This window comes from Phalacrocorax aristotelis, chromosome 3 (genome assembly GCF_949628215.1).
Source record: "Phalacrocorax aristotelis chromosome 3, bGulAri2.1, whole genome shotgun sequence".
NCBI lineage: Eukaryota > Metazoa > Chordata > Aves > Suliformes > Phalacrocoracidae > Phalacrocorax > Phalacrocorax aristotelis.
Window position 1 is genome coordinate 57,812,065 of NC_134278.1, and position 26,232 is coordinate 57,838,296.

The 26,232-nt window shown below is 37.9% G+C and overlaps 1 protein-coding gene across 1 annotated transcript in view; it reads right to left on the reverse strand.

Moving 5' to 3' along the window:
• TRDN (triadin) overlaps positions 1–26,232 on the reverse strand; it is a 232,904-nt gene that overhangs the window by 52,793 nt on the left and 153,879 nt on the right. The window contains exons 21-27 of the mRNA XM_075087552.1: positions 22,690–22,737; positions 19,555–19,578; positions 16,556–16,606; positions 16,016–16,066; positions 10,988–11,038; positions 9,122–9,172; positions 8,495–8,545 (exon numbers count right to left, since the gene is read on the reverse strand). Of these exons, the coding sequence (XP_074943653.1) occupies positions 8,495–8,545; positions 9,122–9,172; positions 10,988–11,038; positions 16,016–16,066; positions 16,556–16,606; positions 19,555–19,578; positions 22,690–22,737 (327 nt within the window). The remainder of the gene's footprint in view (positions 1–8,494; positions 8,546–9,121; positions 9,173–10,987; positions 11,039–16,015; positions 16,067–16,555; positions 16,607–19,554; positions 19,579–22,689; positions 22,738–26,232) is intronic.

Below are 26,232 nucleotides of genomic sequence, written 5' to 3' on the forward strand. Positions count from 1 at the left end.
TTCCCGCTTTCTCACGCTTAACTTTAGTCGCAAAGTCATCGTTCCTCACAGACATTAATACTGGGAAATAGAGGCACAAAGTGAGTATTTCAATATCAAGAATGAAGACAGAGGATAGATTGGAATAGGAAGGCATAAAGAGTTAAGGGGAGGCTAGGTGAAGTTTATGAAGCATCATCTGTTTTAGAGAAATATATGGTTTTTTGCTATTAAAGCTTGTAGGGGTGAACATTAAAAAAACATTAAAAAAACCCTCTTCAGTGTTCTTAAAATGAAAAGTCCTTTTATTTCAAACTGTTAGTTCATTTGGATAAAACAGAACAAGAAGGAAAAGCTTAAATCTCAAATTACTGAAATGCTATCTATCAATGGCCTATGGCAAAATCAGATTCTGGTTTCAAAGATTTTTCAAGGTTTCTACCACTTAGTCTCCTCTAAGAATGAAATAAATTCTTAGCATCTCAAGAATGGCCCTAGCAGTGGAAAAAAAGGTTTCATGCCTAGTATTAGTGAAAATGAGGCACAAGGTTTCCAGGATCTGGTCCTCTTCGCAATCATTTTGCTTTCATAGGTGATGTGTGTATCAAAGCTGTGAATTGTGCCTTTCACAAAACTTTCATTACAGAGCATTTAGTATTTTCTCCCCCAGAAGCTACTATAGAAGCCTCAGTGGCTTTCAAAAGAAAGGCATACTGACTTGCCACTTGAAGTGTGTTGGAGGGACTCCCAGATCAGCAGAAACCCCAAATATCAAGAGTCTGGGTGGGGCTTATAAGCAAACATGCAGTGCACCTCTGGGGTCCTCCTGACTTCTGTCCTGCCAACTTATGGGAAGTGGCTCACCATGCTTCTGGTCCCAAGGCAAGCACAGGCAGCGCAACGTCCATCTGTGCCTGCCACTGCACTTAGGGCTAGCTAATTTCTGTTATTATGCTATTATGTGCTGCTGTGACATCTGTTTAAATTTTTACCTTGGTCATGTTTTTTCTGATGGAACGTACAGTAAATACTCAACAAATCTTAAGGGACAGGAAAGACCTCATTCTGACTCCTGTTGCCAATAACATTGCTCTGATCAAATCCTGTTATTCAAACTTAAAATGACAAGGAATAAATTAAAAGAGCACAAACACCATCATTTACATTGCTCTTTCAGAAGCTAAGAAATTTATTTGTATCTGAAATGCAGAAAAAATGTAGATATATTAACCAAGGAATTTGGTCTACAACTGATAAAAAGCCAGATTACCTGCTGAGAACAAATGTGAGTAATATACAGTAGCTGGGTAGGGAAGGACATGAAATAACATAGAATGATGAACTAGAAACTGTGATGCTCAGATATGAGAGATGCTCTTAGATGTGTTCTTTTTTACCTTATTTAGAGAAAGAACAAATTCTTAAGCCAACTTTTTTTGCACTGATGAGAGGTATCATCTAGTTCTTGAATTCTTGAATTAGGAATTTGTACCTACAAACCTGTTCAAATAGGGCTATATTAACAGCTTTAAATCACAGTGACTTCAGTTAGCCACCTGTCTTCCTTTTCTAGACCTATCCAATTACAATCATATATTTCCGGTTAATATAGCTGTGATACAAAGCAAAATATGTTTATCAGGGATAAACATATGAGGAATCATGAATCCAGATTGACAACTACTCCAGAAACCAGAGGAGAGCACCATCATCTTTTATGGTTTGGGAATGGGAAAGAAGATGTCATTCTGAACCAGATTCATGGCAGACCTTGTTCAAAAATTTTCCAGTGGGGTGGGAAAATAAAGACAAATTTCCAGTGGTGGAAATGTCACAAAAGTGTGACAGTGTGGTAAGTATTTTCATGGAGAGAAACCAATTCAGATTCAGTATGGTTGTATTTTTTTAACTTGTATCAGAAACTTGAATGTAGATCAGCAGCAGTCCTTTAATCCCAAAGATAGTGATGGTTCTGAAGGACTTGTTTCCTGAGCTGTTCAACAAACAGACACATTTCCAAAGCCTTGAAAATGTCTTGAAAACACCAAAAAACTTGGAAGCACCATTTAATACTCAACAATAGTCCATTCCACATAGCTTTATAAAAGCAGTTGTTAGGAACGGATACTTAGTTCAATATTGTCAAAGCAGTGATTTCTTCCACAAATTCTCCTGTTATTTTCTTGTACAGCCATTGGTTTCCATCCCAAGGCATGAAATTTAACTTCCTTTCTACGTTTACTATAATTAATTATGAAAATGTGGGATACAAAACTGCATTTCCATATAGATATCCGGTTCCTCTGTGGTGTTTTTGAAGAGCCCTTGACTTAGATTTGTGATCTGTGATTTTCAATCTTATCATGATCATACTAATTAATCTCACAGGTGATCTGAATCTTTCCTATTTCTCCTTCTATGAGACTTTTGTTGCTCTTTCCTAGCCCACTGCATTCCCACGATGTCATGTAAGAGTTTTGTACACAACACTCCAGACAAGATGCATCTTTGTTTTACTCAACGTCCTTAAAACAGTATTAAAACAGTATTTTTCCTAATGCATCCACATATGGAAGGAAGTTTTTCACTGATTTGTCTGCAGTAATACTTAGGTCCTTTCCTGAATTTATGTAGTAAATTCAGAGATAAACTCTTCTTTAATATTTTCCCTTCAGCATATATTTACTTCTGTTTAGTGACACCGAATTTTCTTTGCCATCATGCTGTCCATTCACCTTGTAAATTCAGTATAACATAAGCTCTTCTGATCCTGAATGGTTTAACTAATTTTATATCATTTGAAAATTTAATTACATTACTACTTCTATCTTTTCCTTTTAATTAAGAAATAGAACATGAGTCTAGACATGGAATCATAAACAATTATTCTGTAAACAGGCTGCAAGATGAAAATGAATCAATTGCTCTCTGCTTCCTAATCAGGTATTTATTTCCATCAGTACTATGCCTCTTAGGCAACAACTTTTTAGTTTCTGCAGTAATTCTTATACTGGAACTTTCTGAAGGTCTATTTAAACCATCCCATAAAGGCTGTGCTTATTACTTTATAAAGATGTTCAAAACACTTATTGCTAAGACATAATTTCCTTTTGCAGAAACCACACAGGCTAGATCTCTGTCACATGATTTTCCAGACACTTGTTTTTGTTCTGATTTTAATTATAATTTCACCAACTTTCTGAGTGATTTTTAAATCTCTGAATAACCCTGGAGTAAATTAAAATATTGTATTTACCCTGGCACACTTTGAGATAGACAGCAACTGATTTGGCTGAAGTTGGTGGAAACTTTGACTAAGTTCTTATATTGGTTTTGGTTATACACATGTAAATTATAGTAATCCAAGATCAAATGCAGGCTCATTCCCTCTGTCAGGTACTCTGTGATAACTGTTCATATGCATGTTGTTATGCTGAAGCGAAAACCACCTCATGCAGGCAGCTACAGCAAAGCAGCTGGCATTTACTGAGTTGATACTGTCTTTGCCCATCTCACCATAAATGGTCCATCTGTTCATAGCTTGAGAAGAAGGTACTGTTTTAAAATATTTAAGAACCGTATAAAGTGATCTGTCTCTCTCAGGTCCTCCTAACAGATATTTTGTCTCGCTCTTCCAGTCTTTTTGTGTTCAGAATTTCAAGAGAAATTTTAATCATGTTAAGAAACCATGGTTAAAAGAACCAGTGAGCAACAGAGAGGGGGATTTAGCCTTTGATTTGGCTGGAGGATCCATGTTTAGAATGATTCTCATTCAGTAGCAGGAAACTTTCCTTCCCTCTTCCTCCTATAGTCCAGGTTTTAATGAACAGGTTTTGAGAAATAAATTCTTATTCAATTATCTTCATACATTTAATATTAATGGGCAAGGAAGATGTTGTGGTTGAACTCCCCGGCATAATCTAACTATGCCTTTTGTCCTAATTTGTAAGACATAGCTGTCAGAACTACTAAGAAAAATTTAATTCACTAGATAAACCCCCAAAAATTTACAGTGTTTTTCTTCATTACCAGCAATGCCTTAATGAAAATACACAAGCACATTGTCTAGAACGAAAACCACGTAAGCGTGCGTGAGTTCTGCTTCAGACTATCAGGATTCACAGAGTATGGATCATCAGGCCCCCTGTAAAGTCACTGGGTAGAGGCGGTAAGAGAGTGGTTACGTTCCTGAGTGAGTCCCCTGTGACTCTCTGTGGAGTCTGGTCCAGCCTCTCATTGACAACTAAGGAACAGGAAATACTGACTACTAGCAGAAGCCTGACTTCTCCTATCCCTGTTGGAGTCCTTGAAACCTAAAACATATGAGGATTAATTCACGCAGACCCCCAAAGACAGGCACAAATCTCTGAAAATATTGCAAAAGGCCAAAAAGCAGGGCAGAGCTACCCAGGGATCTGATCTCTCTGCTGCATCAGAGGGTGCAAATCTTTCTCTGCCAATCTCACTTTTCAGACAGAGTGCCCAAAGTAAAAAGTGTTTTTGGAGAGGGATAGTTTTTCTCTGGATTTGTGCAGAAAAGAATGCAACTGGGCCATAAAATGGCAAAAAAACAGAGGGAGCTTTATTCTGTGGACTGCTGAGAAGCACATTGTCCCAGTCAGAGAGAATCCTGGTTTCTGATCTCAAATACTATGTGAAACAATAATATTATGCAACAAGACTTTCATTTTATTACATAAACATGTATAAATAAAGAGTTATACAAAAAAAAGATGTGGACCGGCTGGAAGGGGTCCAGAGAAGGGCCACCAAGTTGATCAAAGGACTGGGAAGCCTGCCATACAAGGCTAGGCTGGGAGAGCTGGGTTTGTTCAGCCTTGAGAAAAGGAGGCTTACAGGGGATCTCATCACCATGTACCAGTACTTAAGGGGCAGCTACGAAGAAGATGGAGATTCCCTTTCTACATGGAGTCACACTTAGAGGACAAGGGGAAATGGACACAAGTTGCTCTCGGGGAGATTCCGATTGGACACCAGAGGGAAATTTTCCACAGTGAGGACAGTCACCCATTGGAATAATCTCCCCAGGGAAGTGGTTGACTTGGCCACACTGGACACCTTCAAGAGTCATCTGGACAGGGTGCTGGGCCGTCTTGTCTAGACTGTGCTCTTCCTAGAAAGGTTGGACTAGATGATCCCTGAGGTCCCTTCCAACCTGGGATTCTGTGATTCTGTGATATGCATTCAGAGGACTTTTCAGAGTACTGTCATGGAGATCTGGGTCTCCCAGCATGTAGTAGCCCCTACCTCCAGGAAATACCTTAAGTGTCAGTAGACATACTTCCATTTACAAACGTGTTTTGACTAGAATATATATTTCTGCTTATATATGCAGATGCTACTTATTCCACTTGAATATTTTTCTTTTAAAAAATAATTAAAAAATCAAGTATCAAACCATAAGGGCAATATCACACTTCATAGTTTGCCATAAAACAAGCCTTATTTTTAATTTATACAAACTACTTTTTGGAATTAAAATTTTATCTCCTTCTTTTAATACAATGATATCCATTCATATTATGTATGTTCTTTCTATTCTTTTTCTCTTATTTTCTAATGTCTGTTGAAGATTTTTTGCAGAGACATGCTGACTCACAATGGCAATTTTATACCTCCCACTACAACTCAGTCTTGGTATTTATATAACTGTCATTACCTTAGTGTCTGACTTTTAAATCTCTGATGTTTCCTTGAAGTATTTCTTATCGACAGTGTTCAGCAATGAGGTTCTGCAATGGAGGGACCATTTGAACAGGCTGATATTGCCATTTTTATACACCTAATATATCTACCTTACGTTTTGGTTCTCTGTTATTCAGGGTTTTCTACTGCCATTCTATATCCATCTTGTATGAATTCGAGTTTCACATTTCAAAAATATATTTATCTTGACAAAGGGGTTACACTGTGGCCACTTCTATTAATGCAGTTTACACCAGATTTGACAGATATCTGTAAAGTGGCAAATGTTAATCAAATCACTGATGTTTCTCAAGGCATTTTTTGGTTGGCTGGTTTAAACCGAAAAGCTCCCTGTGTACTCTCAGTTGGCTAAAACAAAGTACCAGTGCTCATAAAGGCGACCTGTTTGCACTTCTTTACAGGGCAATGGGCACAAAATTTGTGGAACACTTCCCTTCAGAGACTTTTCTCGAACTGTCTGCCTGATCTATGTAACATGTCACTCAGCTTTGTTAAGAAAAAGAGGTTCAGTGAAGTACAGCATCCCACACGGATGCTTAAAGCCACTTTATGCATTGGGGTTACACTATTCTGGCAAAATGTCAATGTCTTGTCATACATATTCAGTGTCACTGAGTTAGTTGTGTTTGCTTCTGGAGGTGCTGCATTCGTATGAATCCCAGCAGCTAAGAAATGGCTTATGAAGATCTGTCACATGGAACAGAAAAGATAGAAACAACACTTAAAAACCTGCAGCCACTGAGCTGAATTGCCTTCAAAGTGGGCTTGTATAAAATTTGCTGTGTCATGAACTTCAGTGACTAGAAAATAACTAAATCCTATTGCAGACACTAAGGTTGGCTTCACTCTACACATGTATACAGCCTGAGATCTTCCTGTGCAAGCTGCAGTTTTCTGTTGCAGTTTTGCTCCAGGGGCTTTGAAGGGTCTGCGGTCTTGCTCAGACCAGCCACTTTACAGGTCTAGGATACACAAGACTTAAAAAGAAGGCAGTTGGCCTGAACATGTGTCTGACAGCATTTAATCCAAATATATAAAGTTCTTAAGGGCTGGTTAGAGTCCAAGAGAAATGCTTTCACTGCTGTGAGATATCAGTTTGGGGTGCTGACTTTTGTTCTCAAATGTACTGAACATAAACCACTTCATGTGCAGTCAGTAAAATTATACAATGTTTAATTAAACATGTCCTTTCTCAAAAGAACTCAGTTTTGGAACTTGAAAGGAGCTGTTATTCCCTAGTTATATCACTGGGTGATCAAACTGAGTTAATTAAGTCCTTTTTAAATACATATTTTTTTGTATGGTTGGGTGGGTGTTTGACACTTCACTGCAGCTAATTCATCAGCAGTGCAGCTAAAAACTCTTACAGACATGTATTACTTCTTTATAATATTTGATCTTTTGTAATAATTAGTATTTTACTTTTATTATCACTTAAATTTAAATAAATCAGTCTTCAAACTGGAAAAATTTGTGGACAGCTGAAGATAAAAATTAGGTAAGAAGCTCAATGGGACGCTCAGTGGTCAAATACTTAAGGGTCTAATCAATGCTTAACTCTTCATTAACCTACTTATGTTTCACAGATATGGTTGCAAGAGCCTAGCGGGAAGTCCATAGGCCTTGCTCACCTGAAGCTCAGAATATAAAAGCCAAGTTGTATGAAATCAACAATCACTAGACAAAAGAGACCCCTGCGGTTCAGTACTCCCTGTTGACCAAAGTAAACTAAAAGAAATTGTACAATAATGCAGCCCTATTTTTCTAATGTCCTTGACCTTGAACTGGCAATCCAGGCTCACCTACTTTGACTACTTCAGAGAGTTTCGGACTGTTTAAGCCCTAGTTCCTTTTGTAGCGCTTAAGCCTTCCCTTTGCTTCACCGTGATGAAACTGTGCAAAGTAATAGCTGGTTTCTACTGTTCTGCTATATCCTACCTACATAGACTATGTGAAATAGCTGCACTTAAAAACTCGCAAATTCTACCTTTCATAACTTTGAGAAAATATTGCCTCATTATTTCTAGTGATCCTTAGGGAAATCTAAAGATAGGAAGCAATATTATTCAATTATCTGAAGCAGTTTTCAAAACTGACTGGAAGTTTTTAAGATTGACTGCTATGTTCCCATGGTTCAAATGACTGTTATTAGTTAGCAAGTTATTACATACTCTTATCCATGTTAAATTATTTACACATTTAACCTGAGAGGCTGCTTTCTAATGAGCAAGTAGTATTTAATCAATATGGAAATAATGTCAAAGTAAAACTAAGCTTTGTTTGAATTTACTTGATATGAATAAATAAACCTGAAAGTATTTGGTTAATTATAATTATAGTTTTATCACTGCCTAAAAATCTCTAGTGTTTAAGAGGCCATGTATTATAAATAATAATTGATCTTTATTTGATGGCGAGTGCTGATATTTCAATGTAAAGAGAGAGCAAAACACAATCCAATAATGTGTTATAGAAGAAAAGTAAAATGCAATCTGAAATGATAAATTTAAATAGAAAGAATGAGATCAACTTAAGAAAGAAGAAAACAAGTCCTCATAACTTTGGGGACTATAAGGTACTACTGCTACAACTTGCTTGTGCAGCCTTTTATGTACCTCTCATTAACCACCCAGGTAAAAAGAATGTCCAGCTGCAAAGGATGCCAATCAAGGATATTTATGGAGGACTAAGGTGAAGAAACTAGGATTTCTTTTGGGAATACTTGCACAAGGGATTTATTTTCTTAACTGTATCATATGCTAAGCTCAGCTCAACTTGGGATTGTTACCTTTTTCCTTAGTCGTAGTTGAAGTCCTTATTTCTTTTCCTTTTGAAGAGTCTGGAAAAGATATCAAACACAAAAGTGGAATGAGAAAGTTAGTAATGTGTGTCCATCAGTACTATAACAAACTTGCATAACATCAGATCAAGCAGAATGCAGAAGAGGTAAGTGTTAAGAATTAGAATTTCTGTTCAATTCAATAAAAGCCTCAACTTAAGATTTGAAAGCAAACCAAAAATAATTCCCACTAAATTAGCTGGCAAAATTTCTGCAGTTCAAACCATGCACTCATTCCTGTGAAGCCTATAATTTCAGCCTGTCATGTCAATTCAGTAACAGCTCTGTTACTAATTCACTCAGAATAGAGCAGCATTCTGGCTGCAATATTGGCTATGCAGGTCAGACAGTGGCTAGAGAACACCACATTAAGGGTTATGATTTTATTATTTCTGAATCATGTCAGACACTGCTCCTTTCAATACACCAGATCTATTATGTGAGAAGAAGCTAGGTTTAGTTCCTTTTTACCAAAAGCCTGTAATTCAAAATATATTGAAACTGCACTGAGATACCAGCAGACCCTTTCATGAGGACAACTGGTTATTTCCCAACCACATAATGATAAGACATTACCCTTTTCCTTTAAGGCTGCTGGAGACTTCACATCTTTTCTTTTACCAGTCTCTAGAAAGAAACATTTAACATTTCTCACAAGTCAGGTTAGAGAAATGAGATGACACTTGAAAAGAAAGCAAGTCAAACAATTGGATATGTAGAGAGCACAAAAGATGCGATAATTAAATGGATTTAACAGCATGGAAATAAAGAACAGGACAAAACAACGAGGTCATTCATTCACCCTATTAGACTTGGATATGCAGAATAATAAGCTTTCAATATGTCATTAGTTTCTTTGCATTTTGAGGAAACTGTTAAGCTGCCTCTCAAGTAGGCAATAAAGAATAACAACTTAAAAAGAGGAAAGCAATTCTATAGAGAAGTTGGCATCAATGGATTTTTCTTTTGCTGAACCAAAATAAAAAATTAATCCAAATTGATACAATTAAAACATTAGGAACACTGGTCTTGAAACCCAGAGGCTGCTGATAAAGGTAAATGGGAGTTTTCTTTATTCAGGAACAACAAAAGGAGCAGTGAACTCATTCAGGACTCCATTATTCTTTTAATATCAAAGAGGCCATATGGGTATTGCCTGTGAACAGGATTTCACTTCTTGCATATATATAGCCTTTTAAAATGACAGGTAAGCTGGGTATAATATAAAAGCAGTGTTTATCCTTTGAAGGTACATTCACATGTTTTATATCACAATGAATAGTCCAAGAACACAACTGTATCTTTAATTTTTCTGCAGTATATGACATAGTATTAAAGCAGATGAGAAAACCAATGAAATTCTATTTCTCTCTATCTTGTGCCTAACAAGGCAGAACCCAAGGACAGAAGAAAATCCAGAAGTTGGCTAAGCACAAATAAAGGAACACTACGCTCTTGTTGTGGTGCCTGGGTAAGACACATGGACTGACACATGGACTGACAAGAGTGAAGTGGAGAATCCTGAGCCCCACGTGGTGTCCTGACATCATCCCCCAGAGTTTTCACAAGGAATAATACATTCCTTCCAGAATTGCATCGCTTTCCTGTATGTCTATTCAGTGCTCTGCACTATGCCAGCCGTTATCTGGACTGCATTGAATATCTCCAGCTTCAAAAAAAGGGCACTTCGTCACAATTTGGACCTCAGGTATGACTTAACAGCTCAGGAGCCATGCACATTTCTGCTAGCCTTTGCTGTTTCCCTGAAATTTTTGAGATGTTTCAGTACTCTCCAGAAGGTCATCAGTGTCTGTGAACCTTATCATTCTTTGTATTAATGTTCAATACACATCACATTTTAACAAATAGGGCTTTCTCCAAATAGACACTGTCAAACAATCTGTCACCTTTATATGCACAACTAGCAGGCCAGCCTCCTGCAGCTGAAAAGATTAGGGATGTATGTGGCCATGTGGCCACCAAATTAGGAAAAAACCCTGGTTTATATGAGTCATCTTCAAACACCTGGATGTGTCAGTAGCCTCAGCCAGTCTCATTCTCAGTCAGCCACAGTCTTGAGCCATAGCCACACGGACAAGATTTAGTCTAGCTCCCTGCAGGAATGTCTCCAGCATGGATTTAGACAATTTGTTTTTGATAGATTAACATCCAACGGTGATATAAAAATACATTTTAGTATTTTCCCCAGGATGCAAATTCAAATCTCTACATTTAAAAGAAGCCCAGGTAGTTACCAGGGACCCTACTGGGAGATCTGTACAGCACAATATTGTTAAAAACAATTCCATGGATAAAATAATCTGAACATGAACCAGGATGGATCTGGTTTTCCATCCTAATATATTTCTACTTGAGGCCTGTTTCTAGCATTGAATAGCGGTTCTGATATTCAGTTGTGAATTTCTTAACTTCTTCACTTACCTTTTTCCTTTGACCCCTCTGGATTCTTGGGATTTTTTCCTTTCAGAGAATCTGTATGGAGATAATTAAGTTTTTGAGACTCAGAAGACAGGACTGCCCTTCTACACTTAAAGGAAAAAACCAACAAATAGTTAAAAATTAAGATGAAAATTGTGAAAAAAAGTGGATACAACCTTGACCTGTCTTTACATCCTCTCTAGTGACCACCTTATATTTTTTAAGGTGCAATAATGTTAGTAGCAAATGTAAGAGTAGAAGTTATAGATCACTCTGTCTGTAGAGACCTCACAGAAGGAAGAAATTGGAAAGGAGAAGGCAAAACTGCAAGTAATGACACAAGATTAGACATTCTTAGGGCCTTATCCAAAACTTCATGAACACAGAAAGGATTACTATGTTTTCTCTGATGGTCTGAAAACTAATTTTTTGCCTCAGTCCTTCAGGGAGCATGTGCTGAAGGTGAAAAAGCACAGGAAAAACATATGTTATGTTGTATAAACAACTAATATTTAATTTCTTTATTTTTAAGCAATAGCCTCTTGACCTCTTAAGAGTATGTATCAGGGAATATTGGGAGGAAATTGTCTTTTCCAAAGTGAGGAAGTAATTTCTTAGACCTATGCATGTATGTGATTTGAGTCAGAGAATATCACAGCTTGCAGGATGCTTGGTACACCCAACTGCAATCCATCTGACAGGATATAACACCTAAGCATTTATTCCAAATGAAAGTGAACCAAATTGTCAGTAAAACAGATAAAGCTAAAAGAAGATCCTTTCCAAAATAAATTTAACTATGATCATCCTCCTGGCTGCCATGGTACCAGGAAGTGATCCCACTTATCCATCTGGCTTTAAGAGTGAGTTGTAACAGAAACAGTTCACTTCCAGGGTGGCTGAAGCTGTTGGAGAAATCACACCGTTCAGGAACAGGCACTTAAAATAGAAGCCTGGTCTTCACAGCAGCAGGTGGACTCCTTCAGGGGACTGAGAGAAAACTTCCAGTGTGAAGACTGAAACCCTTTGAAGAAGCCTCTATGTTGACTGTATAGGAAGCCTTGAGACCACAGTTATCCAGCTTGACCATTTTACTCTTTGTGCACATTTGTGATCTCAAAGATCAGCAGCCACTTTCACAGCCACAGGCACAAACCATTGCCCTCGGGCTTGTGGGTTTGGCAGCATATGCCCATGAGGGGTTTTTCGTTGTCTGTCTAGCAGGTCTCTCTGAGATTTCCTACAATTTGTAGCTCCTAAAGCAGGCTCAGCACTTTTGACTTACAACTTTTGGATGCAGCTATCAATACAGGACACTTTCTATGGGGCACCGACTTCCCCACCCTCAGAGCCAAGGCTACTGAAATAACCAGTCCTGCTTTCTTTCCAGGGAGCAGTTTTTCATATTCAGGTGTTTGAACAGGGTCTCACTGAAGACTTTTCAAACTTCTGCTCTCAACTGACCAGTTTCCTGCTGGTCCCAGATGGGGGAAAACATAACGTTGACTTAAAGCCAACATTCACATTGCTGCTTTCCCCCTATATCCTATTCCAGGGGTGAAGCTGGGTCAGGTTAGGAACATGGCATAGTAAGATGCAGCAGCAGCAGTATGTGAACTCTTCAGGATAAAGATCTAGTTTTCATACAAATTACAACAACAAGTAAGTAGTTGTGTATAGGAGGAAATATTAACTGAACAGACTACCTGCAGAACCGCTTTTCTGTAGGTGAGTTTCCCAACATAACTTTCTACTTTATAGACAAAAATGTGTGTGTTATAACTTAAGGTAAAAAGTGCTGCAGGCAAGGCGTTATTTCATTTTACTTTAAAGGAAGCACAAGCATTGCATAGCAAGTGCAAATCAGCACATTTGTTTCTTTAATGACAACATGCTATTACATATATGGCAAGAAAGAAATACACACTACTGACTTATTTCCCCTACCATTCTGTGCATAAAAATAAATAGGTTTATTATCCACACATAACTGACATAAGAAAAGATGCAAAGATACCCCAAAACATGGCAAAAACAAACAAGAGGGAAAAAAGGAGCATTTGTTTGGAAAAAAAACTATGGAGCACAGGGTAAGAGTGAATTTACATTATCTATACAGCACAAATATTGTCACTTTAATAACTCAGCACAGTGCAGTTCTAGTGAATTTCTTAGAAGAATTCAGTGAGGAGTTATATATGATATACCATGAGCTTTTAGTGCCACTGTTAGACACTCTGGATGAATGAGCTTCTACTCTGATTAGTTGGGTAAGGTACCTACCAAGAAAACACATGGCAAATTATCCGTCAGAGTTTCATTGGCCTCACATTATTTGAATACGTCAACAGAAAATCAGCTTTTGTGTTCACTGTTGTGAATACAGGAAAAAGCTGAAAAGCTAGTTAAAAATTCAGAAGGAGTCTTGAGATGTCTTTTATCATAAGGCAATGGAGAGCATATTCTTCCACTGTTCTCCTTAATCACTGTCAATAATATTAGAGTCTAAGACTGAAGGCATTTTATTCACCTCATAAAATAGATAAGGTAGCATTGTGAGGTTGTGATCTATGGAGTATCCCAGCAATAACTTTAAATTCAAGGATTTGTTCTCTATTTTACATAAAAACACTCTGCATCAGCTTATGGAAAATAGTCTGCTTTATGATAAGTTTTTTTGTCTGAACATAATCCTTGTTCATCCAAATTTAGCCCATCCTTCAAACAGAATGAGGTATGAGGATGCCTCTTCTATTGCATAAGGTGCCAGGCAAACATTAATTTTCACAAGTATTTAATACCTCATCTAAAAATCTTCCTTTATTCAGTCTTACATGAATAGTAACAAACTCCCAAGACAGATAATTAGCTCGTGTATGCAGCCTTAAAAATCCTTACTTTCCTGAGTCCTTCAATATATATTTTTTTTTGCCAGAAACATCCTCTTTAAGAAACAGACTGAAAGACACCAAGTTGCAAAGAGAGAAAAGAAGGCCCCAATAGCCTGGCCAACCTTTGCAGAGGCCCACTGAGGAGGCTTGAAGAGGTGATGGAGAGGGGATAGAGTGGCATGCAAATAAGGCTTTGATTATTTTATGAAGTACAGTTTGAGTAAATATGGTGACTGAAATGGGGGATTTATAGTGCTAGATATATGTTTATGTAGCACAGTAATCCAGAATGCAATAGGGAAAGCACATAGCCCGGAAAGGCACCAAGATTTCTAAGGGTTTGTCACACACAGCTTTATAAGTTCTTTCTATAAAGCCTTTGCTGCCAATGTATTTTGAACTGAGCTATTCAGCTCGCTAATCAGCACCCACATTTTTAGACACAGACATTGAACTCTGCAAGTTTGATATTTATTATGGGAAACAGTGATGGCTGCATCAGCAAGTTCTCTCAGGATCTGAGTGGCCAGTACAGAGATTGTTTTGCCTTGTTTTCCTAAAATGTAGGAAATGTGATATAACATGGCCTGCACTTGACGATTAAAATAAATCCCTGACTCCCCCTTTCTGAAGGCTGTGTGAAAAAGGTCTAACCTCCTCTGTCATGTTAGGAAGACCTGTTAATAACTTAGTGATTGAAATTGCTGACCTATTGAGCATGAGCCCAGGAGATTAAAAGCAGAGCCGTGGAAGCACTCGGCAAAGGACATGATACAGAAGCTTGTTCAGGGCTGGCAAACCCCTTTCAATTTGTTCTAAAGGAACTCTTGCCAAAGAGGAAAAATATTTTGGGTCTCCTCTCTCTTTCTTTTTCTTTTTTATTTCTTTTTCCCCAGTAATCCTTTGAAAGGATCAGCAGGCTGAGCATACCTGTTCCATGCAGAGGAGGAGGGGGCAGAGCTGTCACTGAAATGCCTCTTCTGATTTTTCAGCATAACCCCATCAGGGAACGACAGATTATATGCCGTCTGGGGAGGGGGACCATGGGACCCCAGGAGAGTTTGGCTATATAGTTCTGTTCCAGACAACTAAGCTCATGTAAATGGGGCATGTGTACTTTAGGAGTAGAATACAAATAGAAGAACAATATGTGAACCACTTTTGCAGATTATTATAATTTAATTTGTGTATAAAGAAGTGATTAATTAGTCATTGCCCAGTTAAACAACAGTGAGTGAATGAACACAGCTTCAAGGATTTTGGAAATATGTCTATCAATAAGATTATTCCTCCTTTTGTTCTAGATTTTTTTTCATCTTTCCATAGTGCTTGAACTAAACTCTTCGTTCAGTTCTTTGTTTGAAATAGCATATAATGACTATAATTTAGAATAAATATTAATATGTCTATCTATATGGTAGAACTTTTTATTCTGAAGAATCTAAAGAACATGTTAAATAAGACTTATCAGTAAATCACTTCTCCTTTCAAATATGGCTATCTCTAGAAAGGAGGGCAGCAATAAGATGGGTAAAAGGCACCCAGCAAAATAACAGATGAAAGAAAATTCAGCTGAGTGTTCATCTACTTTGACCAAATTAAAAAAGACATGGGAACTGTTTAATAAAAAATAAAGAATAAAAGAAAGATTCAGAACAACTCTGATGTTGCAGGTGGTTGACTGGATGAGGCTATGGGGGTTTTAATTATAGCTTTTACAAACCCTGGAAAGCACATTACCCAGTCATATGCTCATAAACTTTACTTCATCGCTGTTATGTCCACAGATTCATGCAAGTCTTCCATCCAGACTTTGTTAACTGGCTTCTGTTAAACTCTTTGCATTGTTCAGAAGAAAAAGGTCTTAGGAAAGTTCTTAACCATTACTCGGAGTGGTTTTGTGACATTTATTTAATTAATTTTGAGATTTCTGAACATTAATTGGCTCACCATAGTCTACTTACATCCTTCCCCCCCCTTTTTTTCATGTTATAAATCCTGTACAATATTATAACCAATTAAATGTTGATTGGTTAAAATTTATAATGGAAAAGAGATATAATTATTATTTTAAAATTAATATCTTCATTCTACTTTGTGTGGTTTTCAACAAGTTTTATATTCTATTGTGTATTCTTACCTTTATCTTTTAAAGCTGTAGGATTCTTTCCTTCCTTTTCTTTAGCATGGTCTGTAAAAAATAATTTATTAATCTTCAAGCTAGAGTGATAAAAGGTTAACATCTAATACCTATGGGATAATGACTGATTGAATAATTGGCGGATTCTAACTGAGCCATGATGCCAATTAAATGCGCAGTACAAACCTGTTTTTCAGCAGTTTGCTCACAAAGTGAAACCACAAATTTTAAAATGTGATGAAAGAACAACGATCACTCAAAACTTGTTTCACTTTGCAGCTTGCAATAGCAAACATTAACGATTGTCTCTAAATTCTGAGTTTGGCCTTCTAAGCTTTCATACAGATGCTTCGTATTACCAAGGCTGTGTTTGCACTTCTGATCCAGGTAGTTTTATCATAAATTTACTGAAATAGTATTATGCTCATAAATTTCTAACTAAACTATACCATAAAAACAAAAAGGCGAGTGCATTGCAAGATCTTTTTCTTGATGCAGATAGATGTTAATGTTTTATACAATTTTGTCTTCCCGTGTTACCTTTATCTTTTATAGCAGCTGGAGATTTCATTTCTTTCTCTTTTCCAGGATCTGTAAAAAAAGTATTCACACTGATAAAGTGACAGTCAGAAGCCATAACTGAGTGAAACTTGAGATTTAATCATAAGAGAGAATGAAGCACCTAAATCATATGAGCGACTATAAATGTATATTGGAAGGAATAGTGAAAAACTGAGTGATTGGAAGAGTGGTATGAAATTCGCTTATTTCTGTTCAGAGAGTTCAGTCCACAAAATGTGTTTTATCAATTCAACTATGAAGACTATAAAATTTGCAAGCTTCAAGTTAATAAGGGATAAGGGTAGTTTTTCAACTTTCTTAACCAGAAAGGACAAAACTGACCCTTTGCTGATATTGACTCATCAAAGGTGGCTGTAGCCTACTTACTTCATCCGGGATTGTCCATTCTTGACAAGCAAGTCCAAGAGCCTCCTTATTGAAACTATTCTTTTCTAAGGGTCAGTTGTGATCAAACTGAGAGACCAACACAATAGTTACAAATAGGAGCATGGATTTGTTTTTATTCTGCCTAAAGACAAGTAGTGAAGATGGCTAGGCCACACCATCCTTAATGGATACTGCACGAGGAAGGCATATACAAAGGCAAAAAGAAATATGCTCTCCTATAAAACACATAAGAAATAATTTGATCCAGACAGAAAACAAGAATTCTGTTTCAAAATGTGAGATCATAATTCTGGGCTGCTGAAACAAGGTCTCCAAATCTTTTCCCACCAAAATTCAAAAGGCAAATGAAACTGTTCCAAAACAGGCTAGTCAGAAGGAAGAGAGACTTGGATTTCTAATTCTTGCATGTTAAGTGAGTGTATTAACCATCTGACTACTGGTTACATGGGTTTATACATGTTATCTTAGAAACACTAATTAGCAGGTATTTTCTGAAAAAAAAAAAAAAATACAATGTTCTCCATAAGATATGAAGCAAAAAAAAATAGTTCTGTTGAGAAAATTGGAAGCAATTGGTGCCAGAATGTCTTAAAGCCCTTTGTTAGAAGACCCTCTTGGCTTCTGCACAGAGGATAAGAGGTCAAGACTCCTAATGATGAGGAGGTTGTGTTTAGCAGATAGATATGAAACTTTAGGTAGCTACAGTGGGTAGCTGGAGTGATAATTTTTTACTGCCTTAAGAACACACAATTCACAAATTGTTTCTTTTGTTATAAAAGCATAGAATGTGTCCACCAGTAACTTACCATAGTATCAATAAATCTTCTTGTTCATGATTTTGTATTCGTCTCTGTGTAGGACAAGCTGAGTTCATGGGGAATTTGAATAGAAGAAATCCAGGAATAATAAAATCTTATTTATGGGAAGAGTAACCATCAAGTGGAAAAACTTAATTTACTCTTGACACTGAAACTCCTGTTCTGTTGGGGCTGACATCAAAGGATAAATGTTTAATTATTTTTCCCCTTCTACACCGTGCTTCTAAAAAGGCAATACTTCCAGACGATATAACTTTTAAAGGAGAGAACTTGGGAAATTATTTTGTTGAACTAGGTCAAAAGTGTGATTTTTTTTCTGTAACAAAGCTCTCTCTTTCCATCCTCACTAAGTCTCAGACATCTGCTTCAGAAGCTACCCCTCGTCTCCTGCTTCTGCCTTCAGGTTTTGTACTCATTAGTTCATGATTCAGCACTGATTTTCAAAGTAAAAAAATGAACAATTTACTGCAGATGTCTGTGAAGAATATACAGTGGAACTAAGTATCCCTAATATACCTAAAAAAAGTCACCACCAGTTTTTAAACATTAAATTAATGATGGAAATCTGTGCTAACAGAAATAAAACTCAGTGAGAAGACTGAAAAACTTGTCCTTCTGTGCTTATGAGTTATGAAAAATTTCCAAGAGAGATTCCATGTTTGGTGAAATGGTCTCTACAAAAAAAAAAAGAGGAGAGTGGAATTTACAGACCTTTATCTTTTGTTTTGGGTTTGGTGTTTTTTTTTTTTGTGATATACAATTAAAATAAAAATCTGTGGTCAATACAAGAACAGAAGTAACACAACTAAATACTGCACTTTTACACCTTTACCAAAATAAATTATTTAATGCACAGTATAAGCTCTTTACTTTCAGGAGCCTGCCTGTGAGAACTTAAAGTTGTTGTGCACTTCAGTAATGTTAAGAACACAGTTACCTAAACTGTTGCAGAAGATATTACCTCAATGATGCATTTTGGAAAAAAAGAACATTAAACAATTCTGAACTGAAAGCTTAAGTCATTACTTGACAAAACTGACTTCAAACAAACTTCCTTTGTTTTATCCCCAACTAAGGAAACCTTTCAGAAGGTGCTTCAGAGCCAGTTGTCATCTCCAGGAATAAAAATGTCTTATAGGATGGTGTGGAATATGATGCAGATGCTGCTGAAGAATTTAAAAAATGACCCAGGACTGACCTGGAAATGGGAAATTAAAGTATAAATAAACACCAGCCATATTCTGTAGGACTGAACTTACTGAGGTCTGTTAGACAGTCTCCCATAACTTGGCAAAATGGCAACCTGTAGCACAAATCCCATGACAAGACCCTTGTGTTACTTGCTCTGTGTTGATTTGCAGTGTTAAGCTCATCCTGACATTAGGATACATAGCTGCTGAGACCTGTAGTGAACCTAGTAGGTGTGGAGAGAATAATTTTGTATGTAAAATGACAAATATAAACTTTATAAATAGGTTTTTCATGCTGGCATTGCACAAGTCTGTTTTGTGAAGGAAGGATATACAGTATTGGGATGAAAATTCTTTGGCTTAAAGAGACTCAAATTTCTCAAAATATCCATTATTACTATTATTAGCTTTGTTGTATCAGTTCTAGTCTGTCTAATCAACCATAATTTACAATTCTGAGTAGCAGCAGCAGGAGCTTTTATACAATATTTTTTTTTCATTTATAGATCTGACATTGCTTTATCTGCTATAGAGAGAAGCAAAATGTAAAGCTATAGCTTACTTCCTTGTTTCGTCTTTGGTTTGTCTGAGGAAAGAGAAAAGAAAGGAAGCAAAGCGAGAAAAGAAAAAGGAAATATTAGAATATATGTTCACATAGGAAATTATTTTTAACACAATCAGCTAATGAAAATGCATTTAAATATATGTTGTCCCTAAGTACTTAATCATATCTTGAAGGTGATTTCCACTCCATTGTTGCTTGACAGTGTATTTTAAAAAAATTTCATGGTTCCCACCTAGTACCTTGCAGTCAAACAACCAGAGGATAAAAAACCCCAGTCTCCTATGACCTGCTTGTTAAAGCAGGCAATTAACTCCTTTGCTAGTACTATTGGATATCACAAGAAAAAATATTTGCCTTTTCCTTACTTCTTTTAAGTATTAATTCTCATTTACCTTAATAACTGGCAGTAACTCCTTGGAAACCGTCTGACGCTTGCTTGCGTCATTTTTCAAACAAATAGGGCAAAGTGTTAAAGCACTGCCCTTTTTCCAGACACTCCTGCCATTGTGCTGGTTTCTTGCTCTCCTTTTAACAGTTGAAAATGTTACTTGCGAATTTGCTTTACTACTAATAAAAAACTAGCGAACAGAAATCTTGTTACAACATTTTAGCCCATTCCCAGACCATAGGGATTTGAGATCGAAGCTGCAATAGCATGTTTGATCACTAAAACCTTCAGGTTTGAAACAATGAAGCTATGGCCTGATTGCTAAACAGAGTGCCAACACTCAAAATTTTTCTACAGGTCTCCTTATATTTAGTGTTTTTCTTAAATTACAAATCCTAGTTTTGACCAGGTCAGTCTGTCAACTTTTTGACCTGTATCCTGGTATACAATAGCTAGCAGAGGAAATTATTTAATTTCTCATTCTAAAAGGCTCAAAAATCCCTTTCAGTTTAAAAACTATTTCCTGGTGCATTCAGACTTTCCTGATTAAGAGAGTCCTCACTTTTCCTCAGAGCTTCCAGATACCTGGGATCAGTGAATTAGGTACAGTTTTTTCTTCACTCAAAACATAACTCAGAGCTGCTTCCATCATCTTATCTTTTTACTCTTCCATGAGAAATATAAGTACATGCTAATATTAAAAAATCCTCCTGAAAGTGTTTTTGGCTCACTTGTCTTTGAGTGATCAATATGTTGGCAGTAGCTCTGTACATATAAGGTGCAGAGATGAGAAGAAGATGCATCTGCTGTCTCAAAGTGTTTATGTTCATTTCTGTGCAGCAGAGGAACTGAGCTGCTGCCAGTGCTTAGAAGAATCTGCAGAAATAGTTGTGATAGACATTATGCGTTGCTCTTATTCCTCTGCCTTGCAAAAGCTCAGTGGCTGCTGGCATGGGGAGATAGTGCTGCTGCTGTTGTCTGCTGTCATGGGAAATGGTTTGCCCCCCTTTAGAGTTCCCTGGGGATCACAACCAATGGTTTAGAAATCCCTGCTCAATGCCAACCATGTGAAACTCTGGTTTGTACTGCTCAGTCTGTGCTCTTTATGGCACAGTTAAAATATTTTGCAGGTAAAGTCCCATCTAACGGTGGCGCATTGTAGAAGGGATAAATCTTAGAGCAAACACCACCTTACTGCTGCCTGAGATAGCCAAACAAAGGGAAGTGTGCAGATGGCTGGGGAAGCACTTGTACGGCAATGGAAAATAGTGTGGAGACACCCAGACTAACAGCGACTGAAATCTAGGCCAAGGCCCACCTAATTATAACATTTTCCATGACAACTAACAAGCAGCTGACAGCTGCTGCAGGGTGCCTGCGCTGGTTTGAGTAATGCTGAGTAAAGCTGAAGGTGAGAAACTGGAGAAAAGAAGGGGTAATAGCTCAGCTGACCAAAGCTACATTAGTAAATATGTCTTATAACTTATTCTAAAGGTTACTGGCAAATTTGGAAAAACTCCAATATGACAAGACCAAAAATGCCAAATTCATCATCAGGGCTCTAATTGCCATTTTGATAATAAAATATAATATATTATTATACTATAAATATATAAATTATATATTAATATAGAAACATACTGTATATTAAATACATATAAATTTATTTAAAATAATATTTTATTGTAATTATAATATTTTAATATAACTCCTTATTTTATTGAAATATAAAAATCACCTTGGTAGACAGTTAGTAAAAAAACGCAATAGATTAAGATGTGTATCACATAAAGGAAGCCAGGGCTGATAAGCTTTGGCTATCTGCACCAGTGTTTTAGCACTGGTGCTAAAATGCTTTTTTCCATACTAAATCTAAATGCTTTTCGCCATACTAACGTAAAAAGCTATGGATTGCTTTTATCAAGTGTACAAGAAGCAAGTATGCAGGATATAAAGTTGAAAGTAATAATAGTAATAAATATAAGTCTGTATAATGGGAAAAGGCACATCTTTATCCAGATGCTTTAAGGGTCCAATCTGATTCTTTTTATGTTCACCATCATCACTCAGTGGTTTGAGTTTCGCTTTAGCGTGGTGTACACTGTCCCTTGGTGTTCCTGCTCTGGTTGGCTTGGTAAACTGTGCAGACTCTGTGACCTCCTGAACTATGTGCTGCCAACATGTGTGGTTCTTGTATCCTTTCTTCTTCTGGTGTTCCCACTCCCAGACATTCCTATTCATGCCTCATCCATATCAGTCCTAAAATTTTTGCTAGAAACTTCTACTGATTTTAAAAGCTTTTGAGTTTCACTGCAGTGGACCTTCTGGGCTCTTCATGGGACTAAGGTTTCATTTGGTTATCTCAGCTGACTTTAGGGGACCTCTGCCTCTTTACCTCATTGCAAGTCTCTCTCTAAGACTGAAGAGTAAAGGCTGATCCCTGCTCAGGCAGGAAAGGGCAGGAGGCCTCTCACAGGATCTGTGGGACACTAAAGTCCCAGCACAGGACCTTTAAGCTGAAGCAGACAGTCTGATCACCTTAAGCTTTTGTGGAAGTGGCATGAAGCCAGTTTCCTGGTGGAAATTCCCTGTTGCTCTGATAAACACAGCAGAGCCCTGGCAAATACTAGCAGAGCAATGGATTTAAAGGTTGCTGTCACCCAGCTGTCTGAATCTGAAGTTTTTGTTTCTATGCCATTGTCTTTTAAAAGAGAAAATGCCAACATGCATTGTTTTCTTTTTACCTTGCTCTGCTGCCTTCATTGCTTTTCCTTCCTTCTTTTCAGGTACTGCTGCAAAACAAAAACAAGGTTTAAGTAAGATTTCTAGTCAGAAGTGTTGCTCCAACAGACAAAGCTTTTCTTAAATACTTACAAATTCCTTTGAGGCAGATGATTTCAAAGATTTGCAACCATGAGATATCTTCACCCTCTCCCCCCCAGACCCCCCCCAGTATATGACTACATAATAAGTATTTTTTACCTAGAGAAAAAGCAAACAGGGAAATTTTTTTTCATCAGGAGATAAATGGCAGCATTGACTTCTAGATCTCAGGTGTAACAGGGGCTAAACTGCAGTGTATATCACATAACGGAGGAGATAGCAAAGCAAGTAGGTGTCTGCCAGCCATGTGAGGGTTCCCTACACGAGTGTGGTTTTCTGTCTGCACCAGCAGAAATGTCCACTCTGCATCCCTGACACAGCAAAATAACTCCCAATTAATCTTAAGCATGTACTTAGTCCCAATGAGGATAGTGGGCCACAGTCAGAATATATGTTACAGACACCTAACTTGGTCCTTATGAATACTGCAATTTCTGCGTGCAAGAGAGAAGAGTGAACCAAACCACTTGTGCAGCAGACTGCTAGACCTTTACTGATGCCAGGGGAAGCATTTGTAGCAGCCCAGGTCAGGATGTCTGGATATATCCAGGTAATTGTTTGCACGCTTTAGCTTGAACAGTTCCTAAATTGATTCGCACAGCTTGAGAGACAAGGGACAGTTCATGGCTCCACACTAAGGGTTAAATTATCTAAGAGGAGGAGCTGCAGGAAGGAATCCCTTCATACTTTGCTCTTTTAGGAAAGTTACATAAATATGGGTATCTTTTATAGTTTCTGACAATTTACATGACAGGTTTGGCAATGTACAAGATTTACTGTAGACTACTGAATATATTTAGGAAAATATATATATATATTTTCTCATTAAATTGAATTATTCAGAGTTAAGTCTTGAAAATATGTAGACATTTTTTTAGCTGTAAATTGCACTGCTAAAACTCCACTTTTGTAAAACCAAGCTTTGGTAGCCATAATTTATAAATATTATGCTGAATAAGAAGCATTGCTTTAATTTAAAATGGTATCCTGTTACAGTGTTTGAGACAAAAAAATGTGGCATTAAGAAAATAAGCTTCAATGTCATTGCCTTGTTTAAAACTAGCATAAAGAATAAACCAGCATACATGGCAGGATGTGAAGTGGACGGTGAAAATTAATTTATATCAAATGACTGGTAAGTGTAGAAATGTCTTTGCAACTTCAGAGTTATCAGCACATAACGTCCTCTCAGCTTGTTATTTCAACCTGTCAAGCACAAAAATATTTTCAACAAAATGTCTTACTACAGCAAATCACAGCTGTAAATTAAGAACTTGGCTTTTAGAGCCAAGGTAAATACTGAGGGTCGTGTTCTGTTATCATTATTTATGCTGAGAAATTAGGGAATTCAAAGGGAATTCGAAGGACCTACGAAGTGCCTCTAGGTGTGCTTGGAGGGGTGTTCTTGTGGTCCTGCTGGGGCTGGGCTTGCAGCCCAGGTAGCAAGGAAACCTTCTGAAGCTGCTGGGCATGAGGGTCCAAGAAGCCTAGCTCATTTAGCAAGCTATGGCCTGTCTGCAATGTCTGCAAGTGGGCTAGAGGCAGAAAGAAGGATCTTTTGTTCCTAGCAGGAAACCTTTCCTGAGATTCAGTGAAATGTCAGATATGCAGAGATGAACTGCTTCACATTTAGTGGGATGGACCAGCTCACACACACCTGTCACTCCCTTGCCACTTGCTCTTCTTTATCCCAGGATGCTGTGAGGTGAAAGGGTGTTTGTGAGCAATCTCCACAACCTCCATGGAATGATGAAATATTTCACCCCTGCACCTCAGTTACCTCAGGTAACTTATTTTATTGAAGGTAATCTTCAGTTTGCCTGAAAATCAAGTCTAGGCTGAAAGGATGACTGACTGGATCCACAGGAAAAAGAATTTGTGTACTGCGTTTGTATCCAAGTACCTAACTTTGCATTGATGTTACTGGACATAGAGAGGTCCAAAAAGGAGCAAAGTCCCTTCATATTTATTGTAGATCTCTGCTATTGACATCTGTGTTACTCAGGCCTAGATCAAGCTTCTTCAAATACATCAGCAGTAAAAGGATGACTGGGGAAACTGGGCCTGCGGCTGAATGAGGTGGGGGCCCTGGTGAGGCAGGATGCAGAGAAGGCAGACTTACTGAATGCCATCTTTGCTTCGGTCTTTACTGCTAAGGCTGGCCCTCAGGCATCCCAGCCCCCAGAGGTGAGGGAGAAAATCTGGGGAAAGGAAGACTTCCCCTTGGTTGAAGATGATTAGATCAGAGATCACCTAGGCAAATTGGATCCTCGCAAATCCATGGGCCCTGATGGGACGCACCCATGTAACTAGTGTTCCCTAGGGGTCTGTACTGGGTCCAGTCCTGGTCAGTGACTCGGATGAAGGGATAGATGGTAACCTCAGCATGTTTGCTTCCCAGTTAAAGAAGGACAAGGAACTGCTTGAGCAAGTCCAGTGGAGAACTACAAAGATGATCAAGGGACAGGAGCATCTCTCTTATGAGAAAAGGCTGAGACACCTGTGTTTGTTCAGCCTGGAGAAGAGAAGACCAAGGGGGGATCTTATCAATGCTTATTAATATCTGAAGGGTGGGTGTCAAGAGAATGGGATCGGACCCTTTTCAGTGGTGCCCAATGACAGGACAAGGGGCAATGGGCAACAATCGGAACACAGGAAGTTCCACCTGAATATGAGGAAAAAATTCTTTCCTGTGCGGGTGCCAGAGCAGTGGCACAGGCTGCCCAGGGAGGCTGTGGAGTCTCCTTCCCTGGAGACATTCAAACCCCACCTGGACGTGGTCCTGTGCCCCCTGCTCTAGTTGTGCCTGCTCAAGCAGGGGGGTTGGACGAGATGATCTCCAGAGGTGCCTTCCAACCCCTACCATCCTGTGATTCTGTGATCACCAGGGCTACTTAAATCAGCAATAAACTAGACACCTACATGCTTAGGTGAATCTGGACTTTGTGCCCTGCCACTGAGCCAACCAACATCACAGTGTTTCGAAAATCTTGCTGAAGTGGTCAACATCTTGAAGAATAAACTTATTTTAATATGGAAAAAAAGGATCTGAAAACAGGCGACAGAAACTAGTCCCATATGCATTCCAAAGTGTATGTTTAGTATCTAAATCTGCAAAAGCAGCTATGATAAGGGTAAAATGAATTATTGGGAACTGTTGGTTTTCTCCAATGCATGTTTATCCTTTTTAGCTAAAATTACAGGAGTTTTGGTTTGTTCAATTTCTGAAAACCAGCATACTGATGGAATAAAAAATAAAAGTATTTTCTGGATACTGAACTGCATCCAGTTGAGTATCTCCAGAAGAGCAATACAGCTTTCTGAGATCAGGTATTTAGAGTAATCAAATTCATGTGGTGGTGGTAGACCATGAAAGCAGTTATGATGAAGGAAGAAGCCATCCT